Source organism: Varanus komodoensis, unplaced genomic scaffold, assembly GCF_004798865.1.
Source record: "Varanus komodoensis strain SLA01 unplaced genomic scaffold, ASM479886v1 scaffold15, whole genome shotgun sequence".
Taxonomy (NCBI): Eukaryota; Metazoa; Chordata; class Lepidosauria; order Squamata; family Varanidae; genus Varanus; species Varanus komodoensis.
In genome coordinates, this window is record NW_025335440.1 from 25,562,595 (window position 1) to 25,590,023 (window position 27,429).

General features: G+C 42.9%; 1 protein-coding gene across 3 annotated transcripts; it reads left to right on the forward strand.

The window, feature by feature from the left end:
- The first annotated feature begins 140 nt into the window (after nt 1-140).
- Nucleotides 141-26,041, forward strand: HACD1 (3-hydroxyacyl-CoA dehydratase 1). 3 transcript variants are annotated; one of them, XM_044424885.1, is made up of 7 exons: nt 141-479; nt 8,507-8,624; nt 9,280-9,298; nt 9,378-9,466; nt 15,963-16,192; nt 22,450-22,628; nt 23,577-26,041. In XM_044424885.1, the coding sequence occupies exons 1-7, from the start codon at nt 343-345 to the stop codon at nt 23,657-23,659; spliced, it is 855 nt and encodes a 284-aa protein (XP_044280820.1). In that variant the 5' UTR covers nt 141-342; the 3' UTR covers nt 23,660-26,041. The 3 variants fall into 3 exon arrangements, with proteins under 3 accessions (XP_044280820.1, XP_044280821.1, XP_044280822.1); XM_044424886.1 differs by having other exon boundaries at nt 9,384-9,466; XM_044424887.1 differs by lacking the exon at nt 141-479 and adding an exon at nt 764-956.
- Nucleotides 26,042-27,429: the final 1,388 nt, after the last annotated feature.

Consider the following 27,429-nt stretch of genomic DNA (forward strand, 5'->3'; position numbering starts at 1 on the left):
GGCGGGAAAGTGGTCCCGTCTGAGCGGGAGGCGACGAGGCAGCAGGCGAATCGCCGCTTGCTGGACAGGACGGTGCGCCAGTCCCTGTGCCCCATCCGCACGCGCGGGCCAGTCGGGCGCCGCTCTCCGAAGGGTGTGCGCGAGCGGGGGCGGGCGCAGCCTTGGAGCAGCTGGCCAGGAGGAGCAGCTGCGCTCGGGCTCTGCGAAGACCGATGGGGCGAGCGCCAGGGCCCCTCCAGCTGTCAGCGCTGCCTGAGCCTGACCCCTCCTCCTCCGCAGTCCTCTTCCCGCCGCCGTCGCGTGTCCCCGTCTATCTCCACCTAGCCTCCGGGGAGGGAAGCCATGGCGTCCAGCGAGGAGGAGAGCGGAGCCGGCAACGGCTCGCTGGAAGAGAAGGAGAACGGCAAGAAGGGCCCTCGGCGTCGCGGCGCCATCACCACCGCCTGGCTCATCTTCTACAACATCACCATGACTGCGGGGTGAGTTGGGCGCGGCGAAAGTGCCCGGGACCGGCGGAGCGAGCGGCGGCCGAAGTCCCGCTTCGCCGCAGTCGCCCCGCAACCCGGGGGAGGGGGGGGCGTGCCTCCCTCCCCCCCGCCCCTCCACAACAATGGCCCGGGATGCACCTGCCGCTCGGAGGGGAGGGAGGAGGAGGAGGAGGAGGAGAGCGGCGCCTGGGTGAGCGCGCGCGCGGGGGGGGGGTGTTAAGCTTTGGCTCGTCTGCATTTCCTAATACGGTGCAGCCTTCCAGCCAGGCAAGCGCGTCATGCCTCGAGCCCGCTGGAGAGGTTAAGTATAGCCTGGGCCCGGAATGCCGGGCGGCTCGGTGGAATGGGGCAGGCTGCTTCCCTCGGCATAATTTACTGCGGATGCCGCCCCCGGCACTCGCCCGCTGCTCGCCGCGCGCTGCCCCTGCCGTGGGGTCCCGCCTACCTACTGTACTAGGCTCGGCCGAGGTAAGGTTGGCCAAGGTAACCCGAGCTGAGCGGCGGCTGAAAGAGAGCTATACCAAAAACTGCGCCCGCCGCTGGCTTTCTTTTTCTTCCTTTTAATGAGCCCCTGGGCGACACAGTATTAAAGGGCCTTGGTAACGCCTTTCAGCTCCAAGAAACTTATTGCTGAGTTGGGAAGCTGCAAATCGGCCCGCAGAAGTAACTCACAGCTCAGTCCTGTCTATGCTTTCCCTGAAGAAATTCTGGTGGGACTCACTCCCAAGCAATGTTAGTGTAGAATTGTAGCGCAAGGCTGTAATTCGGAGCCTCCTTCTTCAGGACATGCCTAGTTGAACTCCGTGGTATTTCCTTCTGAGTTCAGCGACCTGAGCAGCACTGGACTGTAAGGATGAAATAAATCCTGTGCATGGTGTCCTAGGAGTAAGCTCCTTTGGACACAGTGGGAATTACTTCTGAGTACACATATTTATATTTGCCAGGACAAAATGAGCAAAAGCTCTGTCATAATATGGCTGCTAAAAAAATCTGATACTGTAAGAACAGCTTTAGACTGAGGATGGGAATCCTGATCTGAGATGGAATCCAGTCTTGCTTCCCAAGTGCACCTTAGAAATGCTAAGATCCCTGTCCTGAAAGGCCTGTCCTTTGGAGCACACCTTAGACGTGCTAATGTCTGCCTTTCCTGAAGATTCTTGTGTTCATTGTGTCCATCTATTGTGTTCATCCCCTATTGCTTTATTATAATGTGCCTTTAGCATACTGTATAGCTGATCCCCCACCCTTCCTCCAATCTGTGTATGTAACTGATAGGTTATAAAAGCATTCTGTACAAAGCCCATATTAGTACTTTCTTTGGGGACTGCCTACATGCCACATGTATTTCCTGTAAGTCTGAATAAAGTGTAAATGATTATATACCCTCGGCAGACTCTCTCTGGGACCTTTTTTCACTCTTGACAATATCCTGCCTTGTTTCCTTTCAAGGAACCCAAGGCAGCTTATATAAGTCTCCTCCCAATCTTATCCTTACAACAACCCTATAAGGTTGGTTGGGCCGAGAGTCTGTGACTGGCCCAAAGTCACTCTGTTGACTGCATGGCTGAGCAGGGACTAGAATCTAGACCACCCAAGTCCCAGTTTCACACTCCCAACTGCACCACACTAGCTCTCTGGCATGCAAGGGACTAAATGGATAGAGCCAATTTATAGGGCACAAACACAATGACAACAAATATTTTCCTAGATACACTAGTTAATGCTCACCCCATTTTAAAAATCCTTGCACACAGAAGACCAGCATTCTAGGGGAGACCCTTTACCTGACATGCCACATTTCTAAATATAGGACACTATTTTAATCTTACTTTCAATGAGAAAGTGTATCTACACTTTTTCCAGCCCTAACCATGGATGTCTGGCAAAAATGTTCCATTATTTACTAAGTATTCAGTGTAGAGGTGGATTGCTATTTTGTACATCCTTGCCAGAGAGGAACTACACTGTGCTCAAGATGTACTTGAGTGATGGTACTATAAAAAGAGCAGAATTTAATTAATGAGCTAGTTTCCCAGAAATTTGGGCAAGGCCCAGGGTAGCAAAAAGGGAAACAATCCATATTAATAAAGAACAATTTTATTTTTATTCAGGTAACAATGACACAAGAAGAAAGAATCTTTCAATTCTTTCTTTACAGATGCGAACGCCATACTGGCCAGGACTGAAGAAGCAGTATCAGCTGCTTTTAGACTGTCAGGCAGGCCTGCAGCCTGCCACTACAGAGCGGAATGATGTGGCCCCTAACAGCAAGCCAGCAACAAATGGTAGCTACCCAGGTGCTGGTAGGTGGGCATATCATTCTCCAGCTTCTGAGCTGAGCCATCTTCAAGCACCATGGCTTAGATGCAGTCACTAAGCTCATTGTGCTGTGTTCACATAGATGCAGGGAGTTCGTTGTCCAGTAATAACAAAAGGTGGTGGCAGGACAGAAGGGAGTTTACGGGGTCAGGGGCCAGTGACTCAATGGCAGTGATCCTTCCAAAGCCCCAGGCTCTAGCATCCCACAATGCCACCCTATAATGCCAAGCTTGCAGAAAATCAAGCAAACAACAGATAAAGTGAAATGACAATGATCTGGTGTGTATTCTGCTTCTTAAGAGTCAAAGTAGCTGTGGCATTAGCAAAGCAGCCCTGTGGCACCCAGATAGCATCTAGTGAGTCCTAAGTGTTTTTGGTATCCAGGCCCCAATATCAGCTTTATGGTGCTGGTCTACTCCCTCCCTCCCTGGAAAGCCCAGTAAACCCCTTTTCCAAGTCTTACAACTTTGAAGAAGCAGCCAGCCAGGTGCTATCAAGGTATGATGAATCCTGGTGGTACCTCAGCCTCTTTCCTATCCTTCCAGGCATGCCAGTTTGGAGGCTGAAATAAGCTGTCTGCTTTGGAGGGTGGGAGGAGTGTGCAAGAAACCATTGCCTCCATGTGCCTCCCTCCCTGCACAGGAGGCCTCCTAATTCTCCAAGTTGAGTGGGTAATGGGCAGCCTCACAGAGCTGCAGCCTAAATGTATCTTTGTTTTTACTCTCTGTGTGTGTGTGTGTGGAGGGAGGTGCTTTTGCCTTTAAAGCAAATAACATCTCTTTGTTGGGGAGATAATAATTAGAATCACAGTCTGGGGGAGGGAGTCATCCTTTTCCTCCTCTCTGTGATCTTGAGGAAGATCTTGCTTGCAAAGCTGGTATTTGCCTTTGGGGAAACCCACCACTGATGCCAGTGGGGGATCTCGACCTAATGTATGCACCAGCTTTGGATGAGGGATTCCATTGAAGACTGCAAGAGGGAAGGGAAGGGCTAGGTTCCTTCTCTCTGCACTGATTGCTGATCCCAGTAATGATCAGTTATGGTCCGCCACCTCCTAAAGAGGTAATTTGTATTTCAGAAAGCATGCATCTATCAGCGTGCATAGTTTGGTGCTTATGTCCTGACTAATGTGCATGATGAAATAAGCATTTGTACAATGGTTGCCCAAGGATATGTATATGTTACATTTTTTTCCCCTGCAAAGAAGGGCTTTTTCACGTTTTGGATATGTGAGTTCCTTTAGATGCTCATCCAAAATGTGGCTTCACAGACTTGCAATACAGCCAGGAGGAATTGAGGAATGGGTCTAAGAGATCTCCTCCTGGGATGTCTCCTTCACTGTGACTTCACTGTCTGTATGAATAGTCCATCTTTGCTGTGTCACCTGGCAAGCAACAGAATTGGTTGTAAATGGCTTTTTGGCAAGAATAAAGAACCATAGACCAAGAGCTATAGGATCTATAGAAAAGTAGAATGTTGGGATGCAGAGCTGCTGATTGCTTTTTCATCCTATGCCTGCTGCACCCTATGCAAAAGTGTAGAAGTAGTTATGCTTTACATTGGCATTCATCACTCTTGGCTGTGAAAAAATCTTTCAACATTTACTTATATTTATATATTATATCTATATCCCTTTTTTCCTGCAAAGAACCCAAGGAAGCTTACATAACTTCCTCCTTCACTGCAAACTCACAACCACCTTTTGAGGTAGGTAAGGCTAAGCGTCAGCCCAAAGTCACCCAGTGAACTTCATGGTTCAGTGGGGACTAGAACCCAGATCTTGTGAATCCCCACCCATCACTCTAACTATCACAGCACACGGACTGTCTTGCCTTGATGAGAGAGCATCTAAATGTATAATACGGGTCTGATTTGAAGATTACTGTCTTAGCATAATAGGGTCGAAATCCTATTATATATTTATTATTCAATTAGATCGTGGCTGTTTGATTGTTTGGTATGAGAATTTTTACAAGCCCTGGTCTGAAGCATTAACATGTCTTAATCCAATATGAAAGTAAAAAGTAGGCAGAAATGATAAGGTGATGTATGGATTTCTAAACAATCTAGTTCAACTCTTGGGTGATAGTTCTACATGTAGAATACTTGGAAATGGAAGCTTGAAATGGTGGATTTGCATGGCTGTGATTTTAGTGCCTGGAATGGGATGGAGGAGATCCGAGTTCTAGTCACCACTTGGCCATGAAGCTCAGTGGATGATTCCAAGCCAGACTTTCACTCTCAGCCTGACCTATATCTCAGGTTTGTTCTGAGGATAAAATGGAGACGAGGATTAGCAGGCAGTGTCCCATTTGGCAGTGGTGCTAATGTAAATTATAGTAGGTTAGTGTAAAAAGAAGCCTGTCACACCATCAAATGTTTTGGCATTGTGCTAGAGATAGCTTATGCAAGCCTAGCAAAATGCAATTTACAGGAATGCTGGTGCCAAATATGATACTGTGCATCACATGTAGCATGCTTTTTTGGCAAAATCTGGAGCTAAGCAGGAGCTTAGCTTGTACCATTTTCCAATTTTCCAATTAATATTCAAGGCATCACAGTAAGAGTAGTTATGATGCTTCCTCCTATAATACGTAGATGGTAATCAGTACACAGGGCTTTCAGTTCTCTTTGAAACTTTCCATAAAAGCCCAAAATACCCATTAATGTATATCTATTCATAGCAAAAATATTGTTCACAACATTTATTCATTCATTTAAAAATTATACTGTCAAATCATCACAGAATCTCAAGACGGTTTACACAAAAGTGTTTAGAACCATGAATCCTATTAGATTACTGTGCAAAATAAAAAGTTTTTTTCCCCTAGAATATTGGATCTCTTGGAAATCAAAACATAAAAAGTAAGATTATAAGTAAGTCTGGTTACATTCTTTGATGTGGGGCTCACAGATGGAGGACTCCTAGCACCAACAGTCAGTCACTCTGTCTTTCTTCCTTAATGGATTTCTTCCCATTAAAGATAAAAGTAGTGCAACAAAAATATTGGAGGGATACACAATGAAGATGATACAATCTGGGGACCTTGTAATATTTCACAAAAGATACAGGATGATAACATCACCTTACCAGGCAAACCCATGGAAGAAAGTAGCCCTCTCCAAGTTGGTGGGCTCCAAATGTTTTGGACTACTACTCCTATCATCCCAAGCTAGCATGCCTATTGATTTCAAACCCTCGAAATTCTGTCGAAGTTGTTCTATCACCTGTCAATGGGCCAGTTTGCACAATCAGGGTAAGAGGAACAAGTCATGTTGGCTATTTCCCCCAGATTACATTCCAGATGGATTTCCCAAATTACCTTCACTTGTACAGCTTGCTATGTTGACTGATCTCATGTGGCATGGGTTATATGAGGTTTGCTCCTGCTCAAGCAAGCTGCACTACATGGGTTTGGATAACACAGCAAACCACACTAGGAAGGGTAATTATGGAAGTCTGCCCGGCATAGGCAGCAAGGTTAACAAACCATCATGGCTTGTTAATCACACTGCAGTTGTGCGACTTGGGTAAATGATCAGGTTCACATGATCATGGTCACTTTTGCCTATTTCCCCCCTTTGCAGGTACATGGCACACACTAGCAAAATTTGCCTATCTACCCTTTCCCTTATGGGTTGCCATGTCCTGCAAACGTGGGCCACCTGCCTCCCTGGTGTGAGCACCAATCCTCAAATAAGTCATGGACTGTTGGAGGGTTGCTGCTAACTCCCAACAAGCCATGCTTTCCTGGTTTGCACACACACAGCCACAGTAGCTGGATGTGGGCATTATGCTAAAAAGACCAGAGCCTCCATAGCCAACTTCAGCCTTGAACTGGAGGCAGGGCTTGTAGAAAACTAATCAAAGAACTCATCTAATTCGCGGTTGCCATCCCAGTGCTAATGAAAGCCTCCACTGGCAGTAAGCTTTATTAGCATGCCAAGTTAGGCTTCTGGGAAAGGCCAAGCAAAGGATCTACATCAAGGTACTATGTTGAGAGTGGTTAGAAGAGAGAAGGGCTTGGTTTTGGTTGTCAGACAAGAAGTACAAAAGAACCTTAGGCTGACTGTTCTTCTGAAACCTTGGACAGGTCTGCTCCTTTAACATGCAAGTTAGAAATATCAAGTATGACAAGACAGGTTTATTACAGCTTCCTGCCCAGGAAAGATGAATAATATGTACTGGCCCATATTGGAAGACTGACTGTATGGATTGGCTCATTAGATAAGCCTTTGTGTAAGCAAAATCATTCCAGTGCCTCAGCTGGATAAAATAAGGAACCACAGCAGGCCCGAATAGACTGACTGAAGGTTGCACAGCCAGCTAAACAGTCTTCTCTTATTTGATCCATTATTCCAGTTTGCTGCAAATTGCTGAACTCAGCAGCAGCCTGTTTCAGGGAACAGGCAGCAAAATGAAGGGAGTGCTCCAAAACAGCTCCATGATTTGCAACCATGTTAAATATGACCAAAGGACTGTCAATCGGAAAGTATTATTGCACATGTATTATTCAAGTTATCACATTAACAGTGTGTCTCTGGGACGTGTCCAAGGAAAAAGCTACTTCAGTTCACATCTTGAGTAAACATGTCTGTTTACAGATCCACTTCCAGTTTTGTTTGCAGGAAGGTGAGTTATCTGGTGGAGCTTTGCTTTCCTCCTGAGCAAACATCATGAGATGTTTTATTGCTGCCTCCCTGCACACTGGCAAATACCTTAAGACGTGCAGCACTGATGCTTGCCCTTGGCCATTCTCTCCACTGCCTCCCACCCCGCACTGCCTGAAACTGGTTGTTTCACACTTCTTCATGGCAAGGGTGGCCTTGCGTGGGAACGCTGGATTTGCTGCCGGGGAGGACTCTGATCCTCCGCTTGAAATGGAGCCCCTGTCTGGTACTGCCTTGCTGACCTGACTGCGAAGGGCTCAATTTCAAATGGAGCATGAATAGCAGGTGAGATTAGAGAGAGGATTCACTTGATGAGTTGCTATGATTTATTTAAGGAATGCCTTTGCTGAGCAAAGTTAACCTCTTTAAATCCAGCCCACTCTACATTTCCTTCTGAGTATACTGGGACTAACAGCAGCCATTCCAGTCTGTGGATGAGATGGGAAGCAGCCCTATTTTACCAAACCTCCTATAAGACTTCCTGGGTTTTTTCTCTTCCATCCCCATTGCTTTTCCTTTTGTGTCCTGTCCTTTCCTTTCCTTTCCTTTTGATGGTACACCCACAGTGAGGGACTGGTTTTGTGCATAAGTTGTTGGTTGTGCGTAAGTTGGTTTGTGCATACGTTTCTCTGGGAGCCTTTCTGGCTAACAAGTTGCATAAAAATGATTTAAATATTAAATCAGCAAACAGTTCTGCCACAGACTAGCTATGCTATAGTTTTTATTCTGAATGTGTAAAAAACTTTATAATTGTAGAAATTCCTGCTAATTATATTAAATGTGTTTCTGAGATAATGGAAGACATACTATGCAGTTTACGAGAAATATGTATGAAAAATGTATAGAAAATAGTAACTGAATAAGGGTGCAATCCTATGCAAATTTAGACAGAAAATTGCATGCCAAGATAGCTGGCTGGGTAGTGATTGGAATTGTAAGTATTTTTCCATCCAAACTTGCCTGAGATTGCACTTTTAATGAATTAATTGTGTGTTCTTTATTAAGGATATTGTTTTGCCTCTGTCTAGGTGGCTGGTATTGGCTATTGCCATGGTGCGGTTTTATATGGACAAAGGAACACACAAAGGCTTGTACAAAAGCATTCAAAAGACACTTAAATTTTTCCAGACTTTTGCTTTACTTGAGGTGAGTTTTTGAGTAGTATACTTTTTGGTGTGGGGACAGGGAGAAAATTCTTTAAGAGACCCACAAAGTGTAGTCCATTGTGAAAATAATGTACAACCCATTTTCCCAAGAATGTTTACTGCTCACACAATTCGGTAGCATTTGGGAACAGACAGCTTGCGTTCCTTAGATGTTGTTGGAGTACAACTTCTACCATCGGCTATGTCAGCTGGAACTGCTGGGAGTAACAGCCCAACAATGAACATTTATTTATTACTACATTTATATCCTACTTCTTCAACGTGGAGGAACCCAGGGCAGCTCGCAGGATTGGCCTCCATTTTTATCCCCACAACAGCCCCGGTGCGGGAAGTTAGGCTGGGAGTCAGTGACTGGCCCAGAGTTATCCAGTGAGCTTCATGGCTGAGTAAGGGCTAGAGCCAGGCTTTCTTGAGCCCCACTCCAGCACTCCAGCCACTGCACCATCACACTCACCTTCATCTAACTGGTGGGCCACCAGTTGCCCACCCTAGGCTTAAATCAATAGCCTCTAGAGATGGATGAAAGGTAGATCTTCAGATATTTTGGTTTTCCACCTTTCTGCTCACCCTTGCTCTGATATGCATGAGTTTGAAACACTCAGTTTTTAATTCTGTCTCTTTTCCTTAATTTACAGATACTCCACTGTGCAATTGGTGAGTCTTTCTCACTTTCTCAGTTAACTAAGCATAATCCTGTCCTAGGGGACAAAAATGACATGTTTCTCTTTTTAAGGAGTAGTGCACACATCTGTGCTCGTGACTGGGGTCCAAGTGAGTTCCCGGATCTTCATGGTGTGGTTCATTACACATAGTATAAAGCAGGTAAGTCTTCAAAAAAAAGTCTTGTCCCTTTGCTTTACCCTCTATCACAACAGTAGTAAAACATGTTTTGATAGCAAGTCATGACTATTTAAATGTCAGCATAGAACCATCCGCAGCAGGTCGGAAGGAACTCTTACAGGACTGAAAGTGACTAACTGCACGAAGCAATGCCGGGAAAAACTTAAAGGTTCCTCAACTGCATCTACATTACACATGGTTGATGAGAACTTGAAGCCTACTGGAGATGGATATCTGAGCTACATTGGCTTGCTGCCTAGTTTGCTCTCTCTATGAAACTAGATCAAAGGCTGACACATCTCTTAGTCAGCCTATTCACCAATCTGTCTGCTGCTGCTGTTTTGGAGAGAACTTAAAATTAGCACCTGTTGAATGGAGAAGGTAGAAATAAGTCTTGCGTTTGAATGCATCACCTTTATGCAGATAGTTTTTTGTTTGCATAAATTCCATCTTTTTTAAGGATGCATAGGAAAGTTTCTGCCATTTTAACAGTTATAATAAAGACTACCATCGTATTTAAACTCTGGGAAAAGTAGTAAAAGTTTATTTGGGTGATCTGACAAAGTGGAACTGGATAAGACATTTGGATTTTGTGGGGGGCAGCATTTTAAATGTAAAACTAATAGGATGTGAAATTGCACTGTTGATATTTCTTCTCAAAGATCCATACATTTTAATAAGAATTTAAATTATTTTCAAGGGTTGATCTTATTTGCAGAATGCAATTAGGAAACTCCAGCCCTTCTATTGGACAATCTAAGAAAACTGCTATTGCTTTTATGGTAAAGATGCTTGATCATTTGAAATCTGTTTGATTTTAGTAGGCATAAAGTAGGATAAGGTTTTGGTAGGACAAGGTCTGGATTTTAGTAGGACAAGGTCTGGATGCATTTTAATAGTCCAATCAATTTTAAAGGAAAAGTAAAGATGTGCTTAATTTTCTTGCACTGGAATCTAGAACAGCAACCAGGAGATCACTTAACTGGGGATTAAATCTCATTTAACAAAGTAAGAATTAAGTCTAAGTTAAACATGTTCAGGAGTTCTTAGCTTTGACTGTATCTTTCCTATAGTGCTTCCAGTATATAAAATGCTTTGCAATATTTTATTTCATAGTCTGAGATCAATGTTACTTTGATGTTTATGGTCTGAATGATGTGTGTCAATTTTGGTGTGTGTCCATGTGTACATTACCTGTGTGCTAGCCTTTCAAAGGAGGGCTGAGCCATTAGACTGTCTCACCAGCAGATGGCACTTGCCCATCTTCTAATATGGGATAATATTCAGAACCGTCTCATTATTTGTCATAATTTTTGTGTTGCATGCATAACAATTTAAATCCCTGCCCTTCTTTTCTGAATCCCATGGCCCCCTCTGTTTAGCACATCTGAATCCGAACTGTCCCAACCCTGTGACTAGCTAAATAGTTGGTCATGGCTTAGACTGAAACTTGTTTCCAGGATTGGTTCATCAGATGCCGTTTTTCTAAATATTGGTGCTATTGTTGCCCATGCCAGGCTTAGGTTCACCATCCAAATTGCAAAATAAACTACAGTAGAAGAAAAAGCGATTCATTACACTGAAAAATGAAAAGTGTTCAGGTCTTTGAGTTGATCAGGCCTCTTTGAAACTGCTGGATTTTAAAGCCAAAAGCAAAACAAAGTAACGGGAGGAGTAACAGCAGGAACAATATTGCTGGGCATGATGAAAAAGCAGATGGTAATTGAAATGGAAGAGGAGAGGTGTTATGCAACCTTCATCAGGTAAATTATGCTAGGTGCAAAACAGATTTCTGTCTGTACCAAAAGCTGCTATTCTTTTGAAAACATAAAAGGCAGCAATTACTCTGTTTTGCCTCAAGCACTAATCAAAGCACACAGGTGCCTTGTAAGACAGAGAACAAAAGCTGCTGTTTCTCACAGAGACTGTATCTTTTCCCTCACAGGTGGGAAAGTAGCAGAGAGGGCCATTTTTTATTTGAAAGGTAAAAATCTAGCCAGGACTGACATCTAGGGTAGGCACGGTTGAGCACCCCAGCAGGGGCCCATGGACAAAACACACCTCCACTCCTTCTCTTTGCTGCTGTAACCTTTTCCCTACCTGCCTCCTTCTCTGGCCCAGGCAACACTCTTGGTGAGAAGGAGTGCTTGGATGCCTCTCTGTACATGCTCACCAGCTCTCTGCCTGTCAGACAAGCCAGTGGTGGCCATGAGGAATGTGGGGATGGGGCCCAGCATTCTCACAGTGCAGCATTGTCAGCCGTTCAGATTCAGGATGTGGCATAAACAGGGTAGGAGAGGAGTTGGCAGGTGACCCTGAAAAGTCAAGTTTTAGAAGCAAGTCTGGCAGTGACTGTGAACCAAACTGTCTTGGACATGAGGGGAAATGCCATATAGAACAAGGGGAGAAGAGTGAATTCCTAGACCTCATGCTACGGTACCAGGCCAATGGACAGGCCATTTATATAACATCAGGCATTCCTGCTCTTTGGCCCACAAGTGGAATGAACTCAAGGTGGAATCAAGACTGTGGGAAAAAGAGGGAAGGAGAGAGGGCTGTTTCACTTTGGAATCTGCTCTTCACGTGGGCAGAAGCTGCTCTCACAGATCAGAGGGATTGTTCCCTTGATTTATGCAACTTGTTCACAGTTCTCATTTAAAGCTCCTTGTCTCACAGCAAAACCAGTGAAGCTCCAATAAAGGACTGGATTTTATAAGCTTTTTGTTTTGGTCCGCTGGAAAGGAAAATACATGCTCACAACAGGGAGGAAGCAAATGGCAATAGTAGCTGATGACAAGACAGTGCAAAGGCAGATGTGCTAACAGAGGTGACTGCTTGCGGGTGTCTTGTCCAAAGTCTCTCTAACACCTGGAGCCAGCACTGACATTAGCAGTTTCCTCCACCCCATCCTAAGTGTCACTCCAATAAAATTTTCAACGATTGTTCAGTTAAGTGGGAGTACTGCCCATGGGTCTTCTGTTTCATCAGGTTTAGCCTTTATTTTCTTTTTAGCTTTCTTGCAACCACAGTGTCCTCATTTTAATGCAAGACAAGCTTCTAATTAATCAACTGAGCATTCCAGATGTTATACAATGTCTTTCTTGGCTGTGCAGTAAAATGGTGTGCCTGTATAATGATGCATATCCTTGTTGGTTACTAATCATTTACCATTAGTAGGAGCCATATGAAAGAATTAATAGTTATAGTCAGTTTATTTATGGGTTACATTCTCTGCAACACATTGTGCTCAAAGCAGTTCATGAAAGCAAAAAAATACATTACGCATAATCATAATTTACAATGCAATATTAACTCCCCAACAGTTCATTTAAAACATATAAATAGCCTAAATAAGCAAAAGACTGACCAAAAGGTCAGTTAACGGTATCAGCTGTCCTTAGATACTCATACAGCACACATAGGATTTGGATTTCATCATGTACAGCAAACACATCTTTTTCTGGGGCTTCCTACTATGTGCCAATAGAGGAATTCTGCACACAATGGAACATGCAGTGCATGGAGGGGCCGGGGAGTCAACACTGGCAGGCATTTCCAGTGATGAAGAGACATGGTGCCAGCTCCAGTCTAGGCCCTACGTGAAGGATGGCTGGAGGACCTTCCTCTTTATGGCCATGTCTATGAACACTGAGTTATGATGGAAGTGGATTTCCCAAATATTCTCCTTCTTACTGTGAATGCCAGTTTCATTTAAAGTGGGGGCAGTGGGAACCTAGTCTAATGCACAATGTATGCACTATTCTATACCAATATCAGAATGGTGAACAATATTGTTCTCTTTGTGGCCCCAGGTTAAGACCTAGCTCATGCTAGGTTTTTAATCGGGTCATGGGATATCATTTGGATAGGTGTGTGAATGTTTCTGCTGTATTTAGCTAAATGTTTTTTATATTTTGCTTAATACTTGTAATCTCTGCAATATTCCCAAAGATCTTTGGCTATTGGACAGTGTAGAATTGAAATAAATGAAATTAAATGAAGAATAATGGGAAAATAATGATTAAAATGCAGAATCAAAACCTTGGAACCAGATTGTCAATTAAACTATGGCTCATTAGTTAGAGAAGACTTCTTTAAGTAAAAGCTTTGCTGGCAGGCATCAAAATAGTGTTCCAGGCAGCAAATTCTATAGGGAAGGAACTAACACACTAAGTACTGTGCTCATGGTTGGCCCATATGGAGTACAGGCCCATGTGGAACCACCATGACCCCAGTGACCAGACAGGCGGGTAAGAGAGAACGGGCTCTCAGGCATTCTGGTCCCAAGTTGTTTACATTGTTGAACAATAACAAAACCTTAAACCTGGTCTGGTAGCAAATAGACAGGCAAGTGTAATCCCGCCAGTAGATTCATCACATGCTGAAAAGGGGCAGCTCCTGAAAACAGCTGAGCTGCTGCATTCTGCACCAGGTGAAGCACCCAAACCAGAGATGGATCCAGGACTATCTCTAGAGTATGGAGCTGATTTTTCAAACAGAATGCAGACCCATCCAGAACCAGCAATGAGCCTGTCTCTCAGACCCGAATCTGTTCACCAACAGGGCCACTGTCTCACCAGGTTTCAGCAACAGTTAGCTCATAGGCCTTCATCCAGCCTATCTCTGACTCTGGGCACAGATGTCACAGAAGGATAGAGCTGTGTGACATCCGCACACAGTGATGCTACTTGCTCCAGATTTCCTAATGACCTCTCCTTTGTAGTTGATGTCAAACAATATTGGGGCAAGATAGTGCCCTGTGAAACACCACAACCCGATTGCCAAGAGGCTGCGTATTATCCAGGGCAGCTTTTTAGAGGATTTTTAGAGGATATTAGGCTAAACATCCCCAGAAAGTGGTGGGAAATATGTTAACAAAAAATTACTCTCCTGTGTATGCTTCCCTGAAAGTAAGCCCTGTTAAACAGTGGTTTTTGCTTCTGGGTAAAGCAAACATGAAATTGTACTGCATAATACAAAACATTGTTCCAAAGTGGCTAACACCTGGCACTACTCCTTGAATACTCCCTATCTAAGCACAAGTGCCACAATTTCTTATGATACTTGAGATGCTCAGCATGTCTGTAAACACAGCATTTGGATTTTGTCACCATGGTGCATTTGATAAAATCATGGTCTCCTTTTTTGTACTTGTAATGACATCTTTGTTGCTTTATTTTATTTCAGAAACATCCCTGGGGCTTTTATTAGTCTTCAGGCATAGAAGTTTATTATAAAATTATTCCCATTTTAACAAAAAGAAAATTACTTGTCTATAATTTATCTTCTCAGAATGTAATAAATAGCTCCCTGCCCACCTTCTTTTCAGAGTTTGGAATTAATTTGCTGTTGACGTTTCATCTACTATTGAGAGGTTCTGTTGTCTTGAAGTAGTGGGTAGGTCTCTGCTGCCTGCTAAGATGGTTTAATGACTCAGTCTTTTATCAAGCTGCAGGTGACCACACCTGTCCACAGCCCCTAGGTCTTGTACTGCATTACAGCATTACGCAGTTGGTCAAGATGTCTTGCCCTGGCCTTGGCAAAGTAATCTCTTGCAACACACAGAAATGGCTCTGACCAGATCACTGCTATAAGGTGGCTGCCTCCTTCTGGTTGCAGAAGTCACAGTGAGGTACTGTTTGCCGAAAGCAAAATGTATATGGAGATGTCAAAGCCAGTGAAAGCCTATCAAAGGGGGCAGACCTAGCTCCAGCAGATGGCATAGTTGGGCATTTGCCAGAATCCAAAGACCAGCAAAGAGCCCATACTGTAGCTGTGCTGCTGTTTCTGCTCTGCACAAAGCATCAAAAAATACTGGATACAGCTTGAAATAATTTCACATCCCACTTCTTCCTGGTGAGGAGGGTCCCCTGAAGGTGCCCTGCCTGAAAACCTTCCCTCCGCCCCCACCCTGCTGCTAAATCTTATACCTAGCACTGAAAGGGGGACATGGAAAAAGTGACATAATAGACATGAGGTCTGACTTAGAAGTGATGGGTAAAGGCATAAAGACCAAAACAGAAAGGGAGAACATGTAAGCAAAATAGCATCCCCGTCAAAAAATAGATGCATTCTATGAGTTATATACATACTACCAATACGGGCTCCTAAAGGTACAGTTCTAATATTCCCTTACCTGGGATTAGGCCCACTGAACTCTGTAGGGCTTATTTCTTAGTAGACGTGCACCGTAACAGGGTTGATCCAAAAGCAATTAGACAAAATAAGAACTATTTGGGAAGCTAACTAAAAAGGCTCTCAGGAACAGTGAAGAACTGTAAGCACCTTTGTATTGTGTATGTGAATGTACTATTTCTGTTCAGTGGACAGTCTTTCGGTGTGTCCAGTGTTTTTAAAAAATTGTTACACACGCATTCTTCCTAAAAAGATGGGTTTGGGCATGATGTCTGCAACTTTATTTCTAACTTTTATTGCAATGTTAAGGATGCAGAAAATATTGGCTCTTCTACTTCTACAGATCCAGAATGAGGAGAGTGTTATTCTTTTTCTGGTCGTGTGGACTGTGACAGAGATCACTCGATATTCCTTCTACACATTCAATATGCTCAACCACTTGCCATACTTCATAAAATGGGCCAGGTGGAGAATTCCTTGCAGTTTAGTTTTTTATTGTCCAGTGCTTATCTCATGCATGCAAAATCAGCAAGGAAGACAACAGCTGCAAGAATTTAGTGCGTGTGGAGGATGGTGTGTTTTACTTATAAACATTTTGTGTTCAAAACACTTGGCATGTTTAAAATGCAGTTTGCTGACTATTGAATGAATCTGACCTATGCTAATACCATTAATATTTCTAGAAAGTGCTTGTGTGTCTTTTGAAATATGCATATTGAATACAATGCAAAAGTTGCTCATTTGCAAGTTGGTAACATTTTACTTTGATAATGTGCTATTTTTGGTTACCCTGTACCAGACATCTTAGAATCATAGAAGTTGGAAGGGGCCATGAAGGCCATCTAGTCCAGCCCCCTGCTATTGCAGAACACCACATTACACCATTCCACTCAGATGGCTGTCCAGTTTCTTTTTGAATGTCTCTAGTGTGGGAGAGCCTGCCACCTCTCTAGGCAGCTGGTTCTACTGTAGTATTGTTCTGACAGGAAGCTTTTCCTGAAGTCCAACCTGAATCTGGGTTGTCACAACTTGAACTGATTATCCCGTGTCCTACACTCTGGACAGCAAGAAGAGCTCTTGACCTTCCTCTTTGTGACAGCCTTTGACGTACTTATAGAGGGATATCAACCTGGTACTCTCTAAATGTTTTAAACTACAGTTTCAGTCAGCCCCAGCCAGCAGGGAAATGAATGGGAGCTGCATTCCAAATCATCCAGGAGATGCTGGGTTAGCAAAGGGTGCCCTACACAGAAATGTAATCTTTGGGTAAATGCAAATTCCATGAGCAGATTTCTCTTATGTCACTTTGAGGCCATTGTTCTGGTATACTTGGATGGACAAGATCATGCGAGTGCAGTGTGTTGTCAAGAGTGTTGGACTGGGATTTGGGAGACCTGGCTTCTCATCTTCACTCAGCCGCAAAGCTCCCTGGGTGACTTTGGCCAGTCACTGACTCTCAGCGCAACTTACCCACAGGGTTGTTGTCAGGATAAGACTGAGAGGGGGGCAGAAGGATTCTGTAAGCTGCTTTGAATTCCTTGATGGAAAAATACGACAAAGAAGTAAGCAAGTAAGTAACTTGCTGGAAAAGCAGCTCCTATCTTAACTTGTCTTATCTTGCTCCACACTTTGGAGATACAGTCATATTACCATACTCTGTAAAAGACTGTATAAGTGTAGCATTTTTCTGCTGAGCTTTTCCTCCTCTCAAAATAGATCTTTTACCTTTCTTCAAGTTTTGTAGTTGTAATAGTTGAATTTTGCAGAAGCCAAACCAGTGACAGCCTTTTACATGCAATAAAATAGATGGCATTTTTATTAATAGGCTGATTCTGGTGATCCATGCTCTGGTAATCTTCCATTTGGTAATGCACTGTACATGAAGACAACTTGAAGACTTTCAGTAATGCAGCTGCCAGAAATCTAACTGGTTCAGCCAAATGGGATCATATTACACCAGTCCTTAAAGAGTTCTGTTGGCTGCCCAAGCCCTATTCAAAGTGTTTATCTTTAAAGCCACTAAACAGCTGGGAATCCAAATACCTGAAGGAACTGCTCTCTCTAGACCAACTTGCCTATTTTTTCAGGCTTTTTTCTGGGTTTCTTTGCTATTGGAAACGTGTTTATTGGGAACAAGGTAGATGACCTTCTCCATGGTGGCACCCCACCAGTGGAAGACCCGCCCCATAGCTGTTTGGTGCCAGTCCTGCTAAAATGTTGCACTATCAGTTTTGTCCTGCTACGGCCCTGCGCACAGTGTGCTCTTCACAAAAATGGGCAGAGCTGGTGACCAAGAGCTTAGTTTTACTACATTTCTGCATCACCCAATAGCTGAAGCTATTCATTGTGTGTAATTGATTTATATCCAACAATGTACATTCTCTATAGCCACAACTAATCAAATAAACACTTGTTGACTGGGTTCAAACAACACAGTAACCTGGGAAGCTGAGTATGGGTTGAGTTAGGGTTGTTGCTGAACCATGGGTAGTACTTGAAATAGGGGTTATCAGAATAGCCCCTATTCCGATACATGTCAAGTCACAGTGGGGACTTTTTGCCATCATTGGTCCATCATATCATCTGAACCATGTGGTATTTCAGCGTGGTATGATTTGTGGAAATAACAGACAGAAACAATGGTCTGTTCAGTGGTTTCTCAGTACCACAATGGTTTGTTGTGTCATCCATACCCAGAAAACCCAATTCATTGTGGTCCCAAGGCCAGAACCAGAGAGCCACTGTGGCAAGAGTGGCCTGTGGTCCTATGCTCCCCGTTTTATTCCTGCAACACCTCTCTGGGGTATGTTAGGCTTGAAGAAAGTGACTGGCTCAAGATCACCCAGTGGAAAGCTGGATGGCTGAGTGGCAACTTGAACTTGGTCCTCTTCAGTTATATTCTGATAGGCTTAAAAGCGGGCTTCAAGATGTCAGGGGGCATTTTCCCCCTGCCTGCCCCTCCTCCCCACGGATGCCAAAAAGGAGAAAAGATTAAAATGCCACCCACAGCTGCTCCAAAACGCTGAAAGAGTAGACATTTGCAAGCTAACACGGCCCTTTTGAGACTCTAGCGGCTACGGGCTTAATTTTGTTTGCAATTTTGTGTGGGGGTGGCAGCAGCCCCATAGGGATGTGTGCAGAGGCCACATGCAGCCTTCGGACTGCATGTAGCCCCACCGTGTGTTAAGTTCTGTACCATACTACTTCCAGACGGAAAACGTTGATTGTCCACTACCATTAAAATGCTGTATAAATGTTGAACTAAAAGAAAAGCCCCACTAGTGCATCAAGAGAGCCGGTGCGATGCAGCGGCTAGCAAAATCTTCCCCAACTTGGTGTCCTGCAGATGTGCTGCTCTACTGCTATTTGAAGCCAGTGTCCTTCTCAGTTGTGATGTTCATCGACTGGCCTGGAGCATGTAATTTCCAAACCATCTCTGCTTCAGGACTGCGCAGCAGTAAAAGCTATTTATGCTCATCTGAGTCCTTTGAGAAAAGGGGGAGAGGATACTAATACAGCAAGAAATGAACAGAGTGGATCATGCACATGTGTGCGCGTAAAAAATGTCCAAAACTTTACCGGTTTAAATTTACCAGATAGAAGAAACTGCCTGATGTCACATCAGACTGCTTTGCTGTTTAACCCAGCATTGCCTATTCTGACTTGCAGTGGCTCCCATCTCCAGTCGTGATCTTTCCCATCACTTGCTACATGATCCCATGCTTGGGATTGAATTGCAGGTCTTCAGCATGCAAGGCATATGCAGTACCACTGAACTTGAGTCCTTCCCCCAAGTTGTAAGAACACTACAGAGCAAAGTAGACAAGCGTATTTTGAACATTTTTGTCCCTTGTGATTTTTTAAAATGAGATTTCGGAAATCAAAGGAATTAATTCAGCACCTTCCCTTTCAATGTATTTAATATATTTTTTCTGATAACAATTGTTACACTGTACTTCTTTGTAATAATTTTCTAAAAGATCTCTAATCTTCTGTGTTTGCTGCCAGAAAAGCTTTGCCTGCATTAATAGAATACACGCCGCTGCTTAGTGTTCATCCTTCATTGATTTGTTTCTGTTCTGCCTAGACTGGATTAATTAGGTATTCCCTCTTTCATGCCACTAAACTATTTGGTTTCTTCTTAAGCCTCATATGAACCCATTCCTGTTGACCTACATGCCCTCTGGATCCATTATTTCTTTGGAGGGTTTCACATTTCATGGCTGCCATTTTAAATCTCACCAGTTTTGGTCATGGAATGCATACTGCACATTTCTTTCACATCCTAGGAGGGCACTCTCACTGCAATTTCCAGCTTGAGCTCCAGAGAGTCATTCTGTATGAATGATTGCACATGCATGCCTTGTTTGGGAATTTAGCATGGCATTGCTGCTACCCTCTTAATAAGTTTCCAGTATATAGGGTGACGAATAGGGCAATCCTTTGCAAAGCAATTGGAGTCTTTCATTGTTAGAAATTGACCGCTTGTTAGAAATGTTGTTGGAAAATTTCCCCACTTTATTATAAATGCCTCTACAGAAGGTTTTACATTATGTTGATTCCAATGAGAAATTACTTTTAGCTTCTTAATTACTGCTGTGAATAGAATTCAAATGTAACTTGTTGCAGCAAGCTTTAAAGCAAACCAGATGATTGCCCTGTTGCTGTTGCTTCAACCTGTTTGGTTTTGCCATATAACACCAGCAATCTTATATAAGAAACATCAATCTGAATTGATTGGCTGTTATTTTTGAAGGTGTTCTCCTCATATTCAGTATAATTTCCCAGTCCACGTGATAGTCAGTTTACAAGCCATGGTAACTTGTTGATATGCTGCATATGTCAGGAATTTGCATAATTATCTTTGGCAGCACAGCTTGTCATATCATGCAAACCCAGCCAGAATAGCTTGTTGCTCTAGGCTACAAGCCACCGAGAACCAATGGACTGTTACAGGCTTCTGGGTGGCTTGTTCCCCCCAGCAAGAAGCAACCCAGACAGTATTCACATGACAAGCCAGGCTGCTGAGAATCATTATGCAACCCCCCCCCCCTCAAAAAAGCATCACTGGCTGATATAGCATGGTTACAAGCCACTGCAGCTTGGTGTTTGCCACTAGCCAACACAACTGAGCCAATGGTGGGGAAGCAAATAGTAATCCACAACTCTGGGCTATTTTAAAATGGGATTGACAAGGAATAGGATTCTTTTGACTGAAACATCTACAGGTGTTACATCCTAGTCAGAAACCCAGTTGCACAAGCACAGCTAAATGAAAAACAAAAATGAAAATATGTGTGCCCACTGACTGAGTACACCCAACATGGTAAGTCCTAGTATATATTAGCCAGAGGTGGTTTGTGCTGTCTGAACCCAGAAGCATGGCTTGTTAACCACTCTGGTTGGGTTCAGACAACAGGACAAACTGTCCTGGCTTAGAAGCCTCCATGGCTGCTCTTGTTGGGTGCATCTAGTCCAGTGATGGCAAACCTGTTAGAGGCTGGGTGCCCAAACTGCAACCCAAAACCCACGTAATTATCATAAAGTGCCAACACTACAATAAAACCTGAAAACTGAGAGTTTAGAAAAAACAACTCACAGCCAGTCCAAGCAAATATGTATGTGTGTGTATATATATCCTTGGCAGCGCACTGACTGGCTATGTGGAAGCTCGGACAAGTTGTGGCTATTGAGTCGCGGCTCGTGACGTCATTGCCTGGCTCACTACTCCTTTCCGAGAACGCACATGGCCCCTATGTCTGCTGTTATCCAGTGCTCAGCTGCTGGGGCAATGCTGGGGCGACTTGGCTTGTGTTCCAACAGAGAGGGCTCTGCCTGCCCACTGTGGCATGCGTGCCTTAGGTTTGCCACCACTGATCTAGTCATTTAATGCCCGTGTGTAAAAAATGATTGCCAACTAGAGATATCTTCAGTTTGCCACTCGGTACTTTGAAGACTCTTCCAGTGTCTATCAAAGTGGAGATTGCATAAGCTGGCTGTCAGAACAGACTTTTACGATCCCTGGGGACCAGGGGGCAGGGGGAGATCTGTAGCTAGCAAAATTGGCTCAGATTGTGTCAGGAGGAGGATGGGCAAGTTGATCCCCTGGGAATCCTGTGGGAATGTATGGATGGACAACCCATGATGAGCTCAGACATCTGTCAGGTGCACTGTGGGTTGTTTACACAGCAGCCATCACACTGCTGCTTATTACCAGGGTGGGTTGTCATGTAGTGTGAAATCACCCAGGATCTTCAGTTTCAGTGCCAAAGTTGTAGAACCAAATCTTTGCTGAACTTCCCCAGCTAGGAAATTAAAGTTTTAAATCTACCCATGGAAGAGTAGATTAAGAGTAGATTAAGACAAATCAAACAATTCTTTCACATCACAGAAATAAAATTGGTGGCCAAAGCGGGGTGGGGGGATGTATGGATACCTTAGAAAGGTATTTTTATGCCAATTTAAAGTACTACCACAAAAGGGAGTTTCATTACTATCTGGCAATTGCTGCCAGCCAACACACTTGGGCCAACAGTGAGGAGACAAATGGCTAGTCATACCTGTCCAAAGAATCAGATGCAATTGTTGGTGAATTAATTGAATACATACCTCAGTGCAACACCAAGAACCCTTGTCCTACCCACTGGCACACACACTTTGCAGTCCTATGTATTTCACGTAGTAATGCCCACTGTGCTTCCTCCTGCATACGCATGCATCAGGCTGGAGCATTAGCCCCCTCATTTACTGCTCTACTATTGTTAATCCAAGGCAGAAAACAGTAGGTGTTCAGAAAGGAATTCCTGGAGCTGCGTTGTGTTTTTCTGCAGGTACAATTTTTTCATCATCTTATATCCAGTAGGAGTCGTCGGTGAGCTCCTGACTATTTATGCTGCCTTGCCCTATGTAAAGCGATCGGGCATGTTTTCAGTGAGGCTTCCCAACAAGTATAATGTCTCTTTTGACTATTACTATTTCCTTCTCATCGTCATGGCCTCCTATATACCATGTAAGTATCCATAGACGTGTGTAGGTCTTAATCATGCAATGCAGATCTATATGTTGTCATTCACTTTGGAATGCACCATAAGTCAGGGATAAGCACCTGCTCACACTCACAGCCTCCCCTTTGAAAGCTGTTGTGTGTCAGTTGACGGTAACAGACATTACTGAGCTAGGTGGACCAGTGGTCTGCCTCACTGCCGGGTTCACACAGCAAACAACTCTTCCTTGCAGTAAGCCAGGGTGGGTGGGTTGTTTTGCAAAGTAATCATGATAAACCTGACAGATGGTCAGGCTCAATGAGGATATTCGCTCCCTCTTCCCTTCCCTCCACCCCCAGCTGGTATCCCAAGAGACACTCTGAGGAGGAACAAGTCTCCTCCCTCTGATACCTCTGATTGCAAAATGCTTTGAGCTCACTACAGCTGGCAGAGTCCACACTGCACAAACAGGACTCCTCGTCTGAAGCAGAACAAGCAGAGGCTTGCGGCCAAGACTAATGCAACATTTGGGGACTGCCCTCTGCCCCCTGGCAACCCCCTTTGAGTAACAACCTTAGAACGGTCTGTGGGTTTTCAGAATGGGTAGTTTGTGGGAAAACAGGCCACCATGGGGAGCCTGAGCTGTGTCCATGTGAGATGACAGTCATTCCACCTGTAATCACAATACATCAGATCATTCTAAGGCAATCTAATATGTACGTTCCTCCTCCCAAGTAGCTCAGTGTGGTAAGCGAAGGAACACCCAAATTGTATCTATTAAACGATTATTGAATTATCTCACTTGGATAACATGGCAGATAATGTTTAAGAGTCACGGATAAAGCTAAAACGATTACCCATTTTTCAGATGCAATAACTCAAGCCATCTTTTGTGTTCTGCCAATTCAGTATGCTATAGTTACACGCGTACATTTTGTATAATGGACACAATTTGTTCTTTTTTCCTTTAATAGTGTTTCCACAACTGTACTTTCATATGCTTCGTCAAAGGAGGAAAGTGCTTCATGGTGAAGTGATTGTAGAAAAGGACGATTAAAACCACTCCCATCATGGTGCTTTTCAGAGTAACAAACCAAATCCATAATAAGTTGCACAAGGCCAACTTTGAAGACATGGAACAAGGATAACCAGTGTGCAAAACCAACATAGGTCATTATTATTTTGTAACACTAATATTTTCAGACTTCATTTTTCATCTTTGCATTCATCTGTCGTGTTTCCTTTCCCTATTTGGAAAAGATTTGGTTGTCAATCATTTATATATGACAAAATTGAAACAAAAGATCCAATTTCATTGGTTGGTCACAAATCCTGGCTGGAGAGCTGAACTTTATTGGAAAGCTGTCATTCTGAACATGGTCACTTATCAACATGATCAACTAAAGTTCCTTGACCCTAGCATACCCAGCTTAACTGTGGCTAGTAGATGGCGAAGTCTCTGTGTACAAAGCATTTCTGCATGTACCTGAAGGCCTTTTGCTGCAGCCTCTTAATACTTCATGAGATGCTGCTTCTCCGGAAGGCCCCAAGCCACTGAGAAAGCTTTTCATGGGCATGTAGAAATGCAGTCAGGACTGGGACTGAAAAGCATGTAGGAAACCATGCACTCCACTTCAGATCTTGGCCTGTTACCTTTCTTTTAATGTTGGCCTAGGAACTCTGTGTTAATATCTTAAAATGAGAATTCATAAACTATTATGTCATTGTGATTTTTAAAATAAATTCTAAGTCTACGTTAACTAGATCAATTCACTGATTGCATAGAATTGGAATTGTTTTCAGAAGTATTTCCTTGAAACTAAACCCGCGGTGTTCTTTGTAAATATAGGAGACAGTCTTAAATTCTGGAATGATTTAAAAATTCCCTCAACTGCAATTGCCCATTAAAGGAATTCACCAGAATGTAACTTTATTTTCCATGCAAAAATATATTGTTAAATCATAGACTAATCTTTTAAAAGTAAAGTTTCAACTGTCTAGATAACTTTAGAATATGAAGGGATTTGTTGATTTTTAAAAGCAAACCAATATTTTGCATATTCAAAATACTGAATTCAAATAATCAAAAGCAGAGACACATAGGGAAGGTCAATTACCTTCTGCATATACAAGGACAATCCATGAGACATTGTATTTTACTTTCTCATGGAAGCACTGATTTTCCTTTATTTCAATCCTTCCAGTAGGGGTGAGGAACCATAGGGCTGGATCCAAAGCGCCACACAAACTAGTTTATTTTGTCGAAGGGGGCTTTGGACATGTGTTTCCTACAAAGCAATCCCCTGTGTAACATAGAGAACTAGTTTTGAAATTAATGTCTTACTGCTCAAAATTGGTGGCAGGAACTCAAAATTTTATGTGGTATAGTCAAATGATTTGGTGTATGTTTTGCAGCTTTTGGGATCCTAGCCTCTGTGCCTTAACATCAAACATTATAAAGCTTTGATCAGTGGGGCATATGCAGATCAAATGCTGGGAAGACAAAGGACTGAAATTGGATCCTGTGTGTGGTGCAGGGAATGTTGTCATTTCTTTCCTTGCATCTACAGTCTTACACATACCCTGAAATCTCTCTCCAAGGGATCTGGGGAGCCTTCGAACCATCTGGATGTGGTGTGTTTGGGGGTGGGGGAATCTACCAGTGGGATGTACATATTCCTTGAACAGAAATGCTTCTGTTTCTGCAACAGGATCCTTGAATCCATGTCATGATGCGAAGGTTTAGCTTGTGAAATCTTCCTTCCAGTGTACTTGATTTTATGTATCACATCCTTCCAAATGGTATATTTCTGTGGGATTAGGTGAAAAATTCATCAAACACACACAATTTACTATGGTTGTTTTTCCAGCAACGTAATCATTTTATTTTAGTTGGGGCCGTGTTTTCTACAATCAAGCGATCAAAGGTGCTCTAACCATGTATTCCATATAACATAAAATGTTAAAATATAGCTGTTAAGAATTTAAAGTCACTCAGCCATGTTTAGATTAAAATGTTCCAAGTTGTATCAATGGAATATTTGCAATAATTGTTAAATTCTGCCAATTCAGGATTTAAAAACTGGCAGAATTTTTTTGCCAATTCTTTTAAAAGCATCTACTGTTCTTTGCAGTATATCCAGGCAGCTCTGTGATACATGTTACTGAATTAGTGCAGAGAAGAACTAATATGGGAAAAGCCACTATTTGTTCATGATTAATATAGTAACCTTCTTCTGGCATTTTAACTTATCAGTGCATAAGTAAATATTATGTGCATCATCCTGTCATTCAGCTGTTCTTTGAAAACAAATATTGGATTCTCATGTATGCTGTCTTGAAACTTGAGGATGTTGTCATACAGTAAACAAAGAAATATTGTAGGTATAATTTTTTTACCATTTTGTACATCCAATATTAAACAATACAATTCTTTCAATCATGATTTTCTGATTTTCCACAGAACAGCCATGTGATATTCCTGGGTATATTTTAGGAAGGAAAAATTTTTAAGGTGATTTCACCATGCTAATACCCTGCAAAATTGCCCTTTAAATAAACAGTTAAATCCACACTCAAATGAATTTATGGTTCTGCAGTTTCAGGACATACAGAGCAGAAAGGTTTGTCAGTGCAGGACCAATACTGTCACTTACATTTTATTCATAAAAGGTATATAAAGTTTCCATAGATCGCACTGATATGGTCATAAACATGTATACAGATGACATTTCCTGAAAATAGGCTCCACATTTAAAGGCTCATTAGAAAGTACATTATGGGATTTTGGGTCAGGTGGCAATTTGCATTGCTTGTGATAAGTATGGAAATGATTACATTTTAAAATAAGAGTATCTGTGTGAATGCAGCCAGATGTTTAAACTGATCTCTTGATAGGATCTGTTTATTACATATTACCATATTTAAACAGTACATTCTATAGAATTTCAGTTAATAATTAATAATGGCTTGTGTTACTATAACATATCAAATCTAGAGATGATATCTTGGTGCATTGCAGATGCGACACTGTGCCACAATTTAGAGCTATGAACTTGACCTTGGGTGAGTGTCGGTTTTTATACTTCCCCTTCTTTTCCTTCTATAAGGCCGCAAACAGGACATTAGAAACACCCACTTCTGGCCCTGCACTCACTGTAGTTTGTCCTTAGTTTTGACAAGGATAAACTGCTTACCTCTGGGGTTTATTGGAACAAACCAAGAAGAAACCACATATAGATCTTGACTTATTCCAGTAAGCCATAATTCAACAATAGTTTGCTATTATATGTTAGTTTAAAGCCGAAAATTGTTTGCAATCATCTCTTCTAGCATATGTGAATGGAGACTGGTGGTGGGAGCAGTTGAACCTGAAGTACACCCAGCTTCCTTCATGTCTCATGAGTAGGCAATATGGTGCTGGCTGCTTGGACTACAACTCCTGGCCACTGGCTGTTCTGAGTGGGCCATTAGCATTAAAAGAGGGGGGAACATCAGAGAGTTCCATCAGGAAAGCATTCCAAAGCTTAAGCACAGCTATTAACGCAGCAATCTGAAGTGTCCTTACCTGATACTACCTCCTATTGACTTCAGTGGAACTCAAATAGACACACACAGGATTAGGAACCGAAGCACCCAATTATTCAAGATTTTAATACATGTCAAGCATATTAGATGTCAGTGTAGTCTTACATAGGCCACATTTATTCTCTCCTTATCTGAATCTTTTGAAACTTTGTTTTCCATACCTTCAAGATGGAAAACTGGGAAAGATGGAGGGATAAAAACCTGGGAGCGATACAACCGTCGAACCTCGGTTGATGCAAG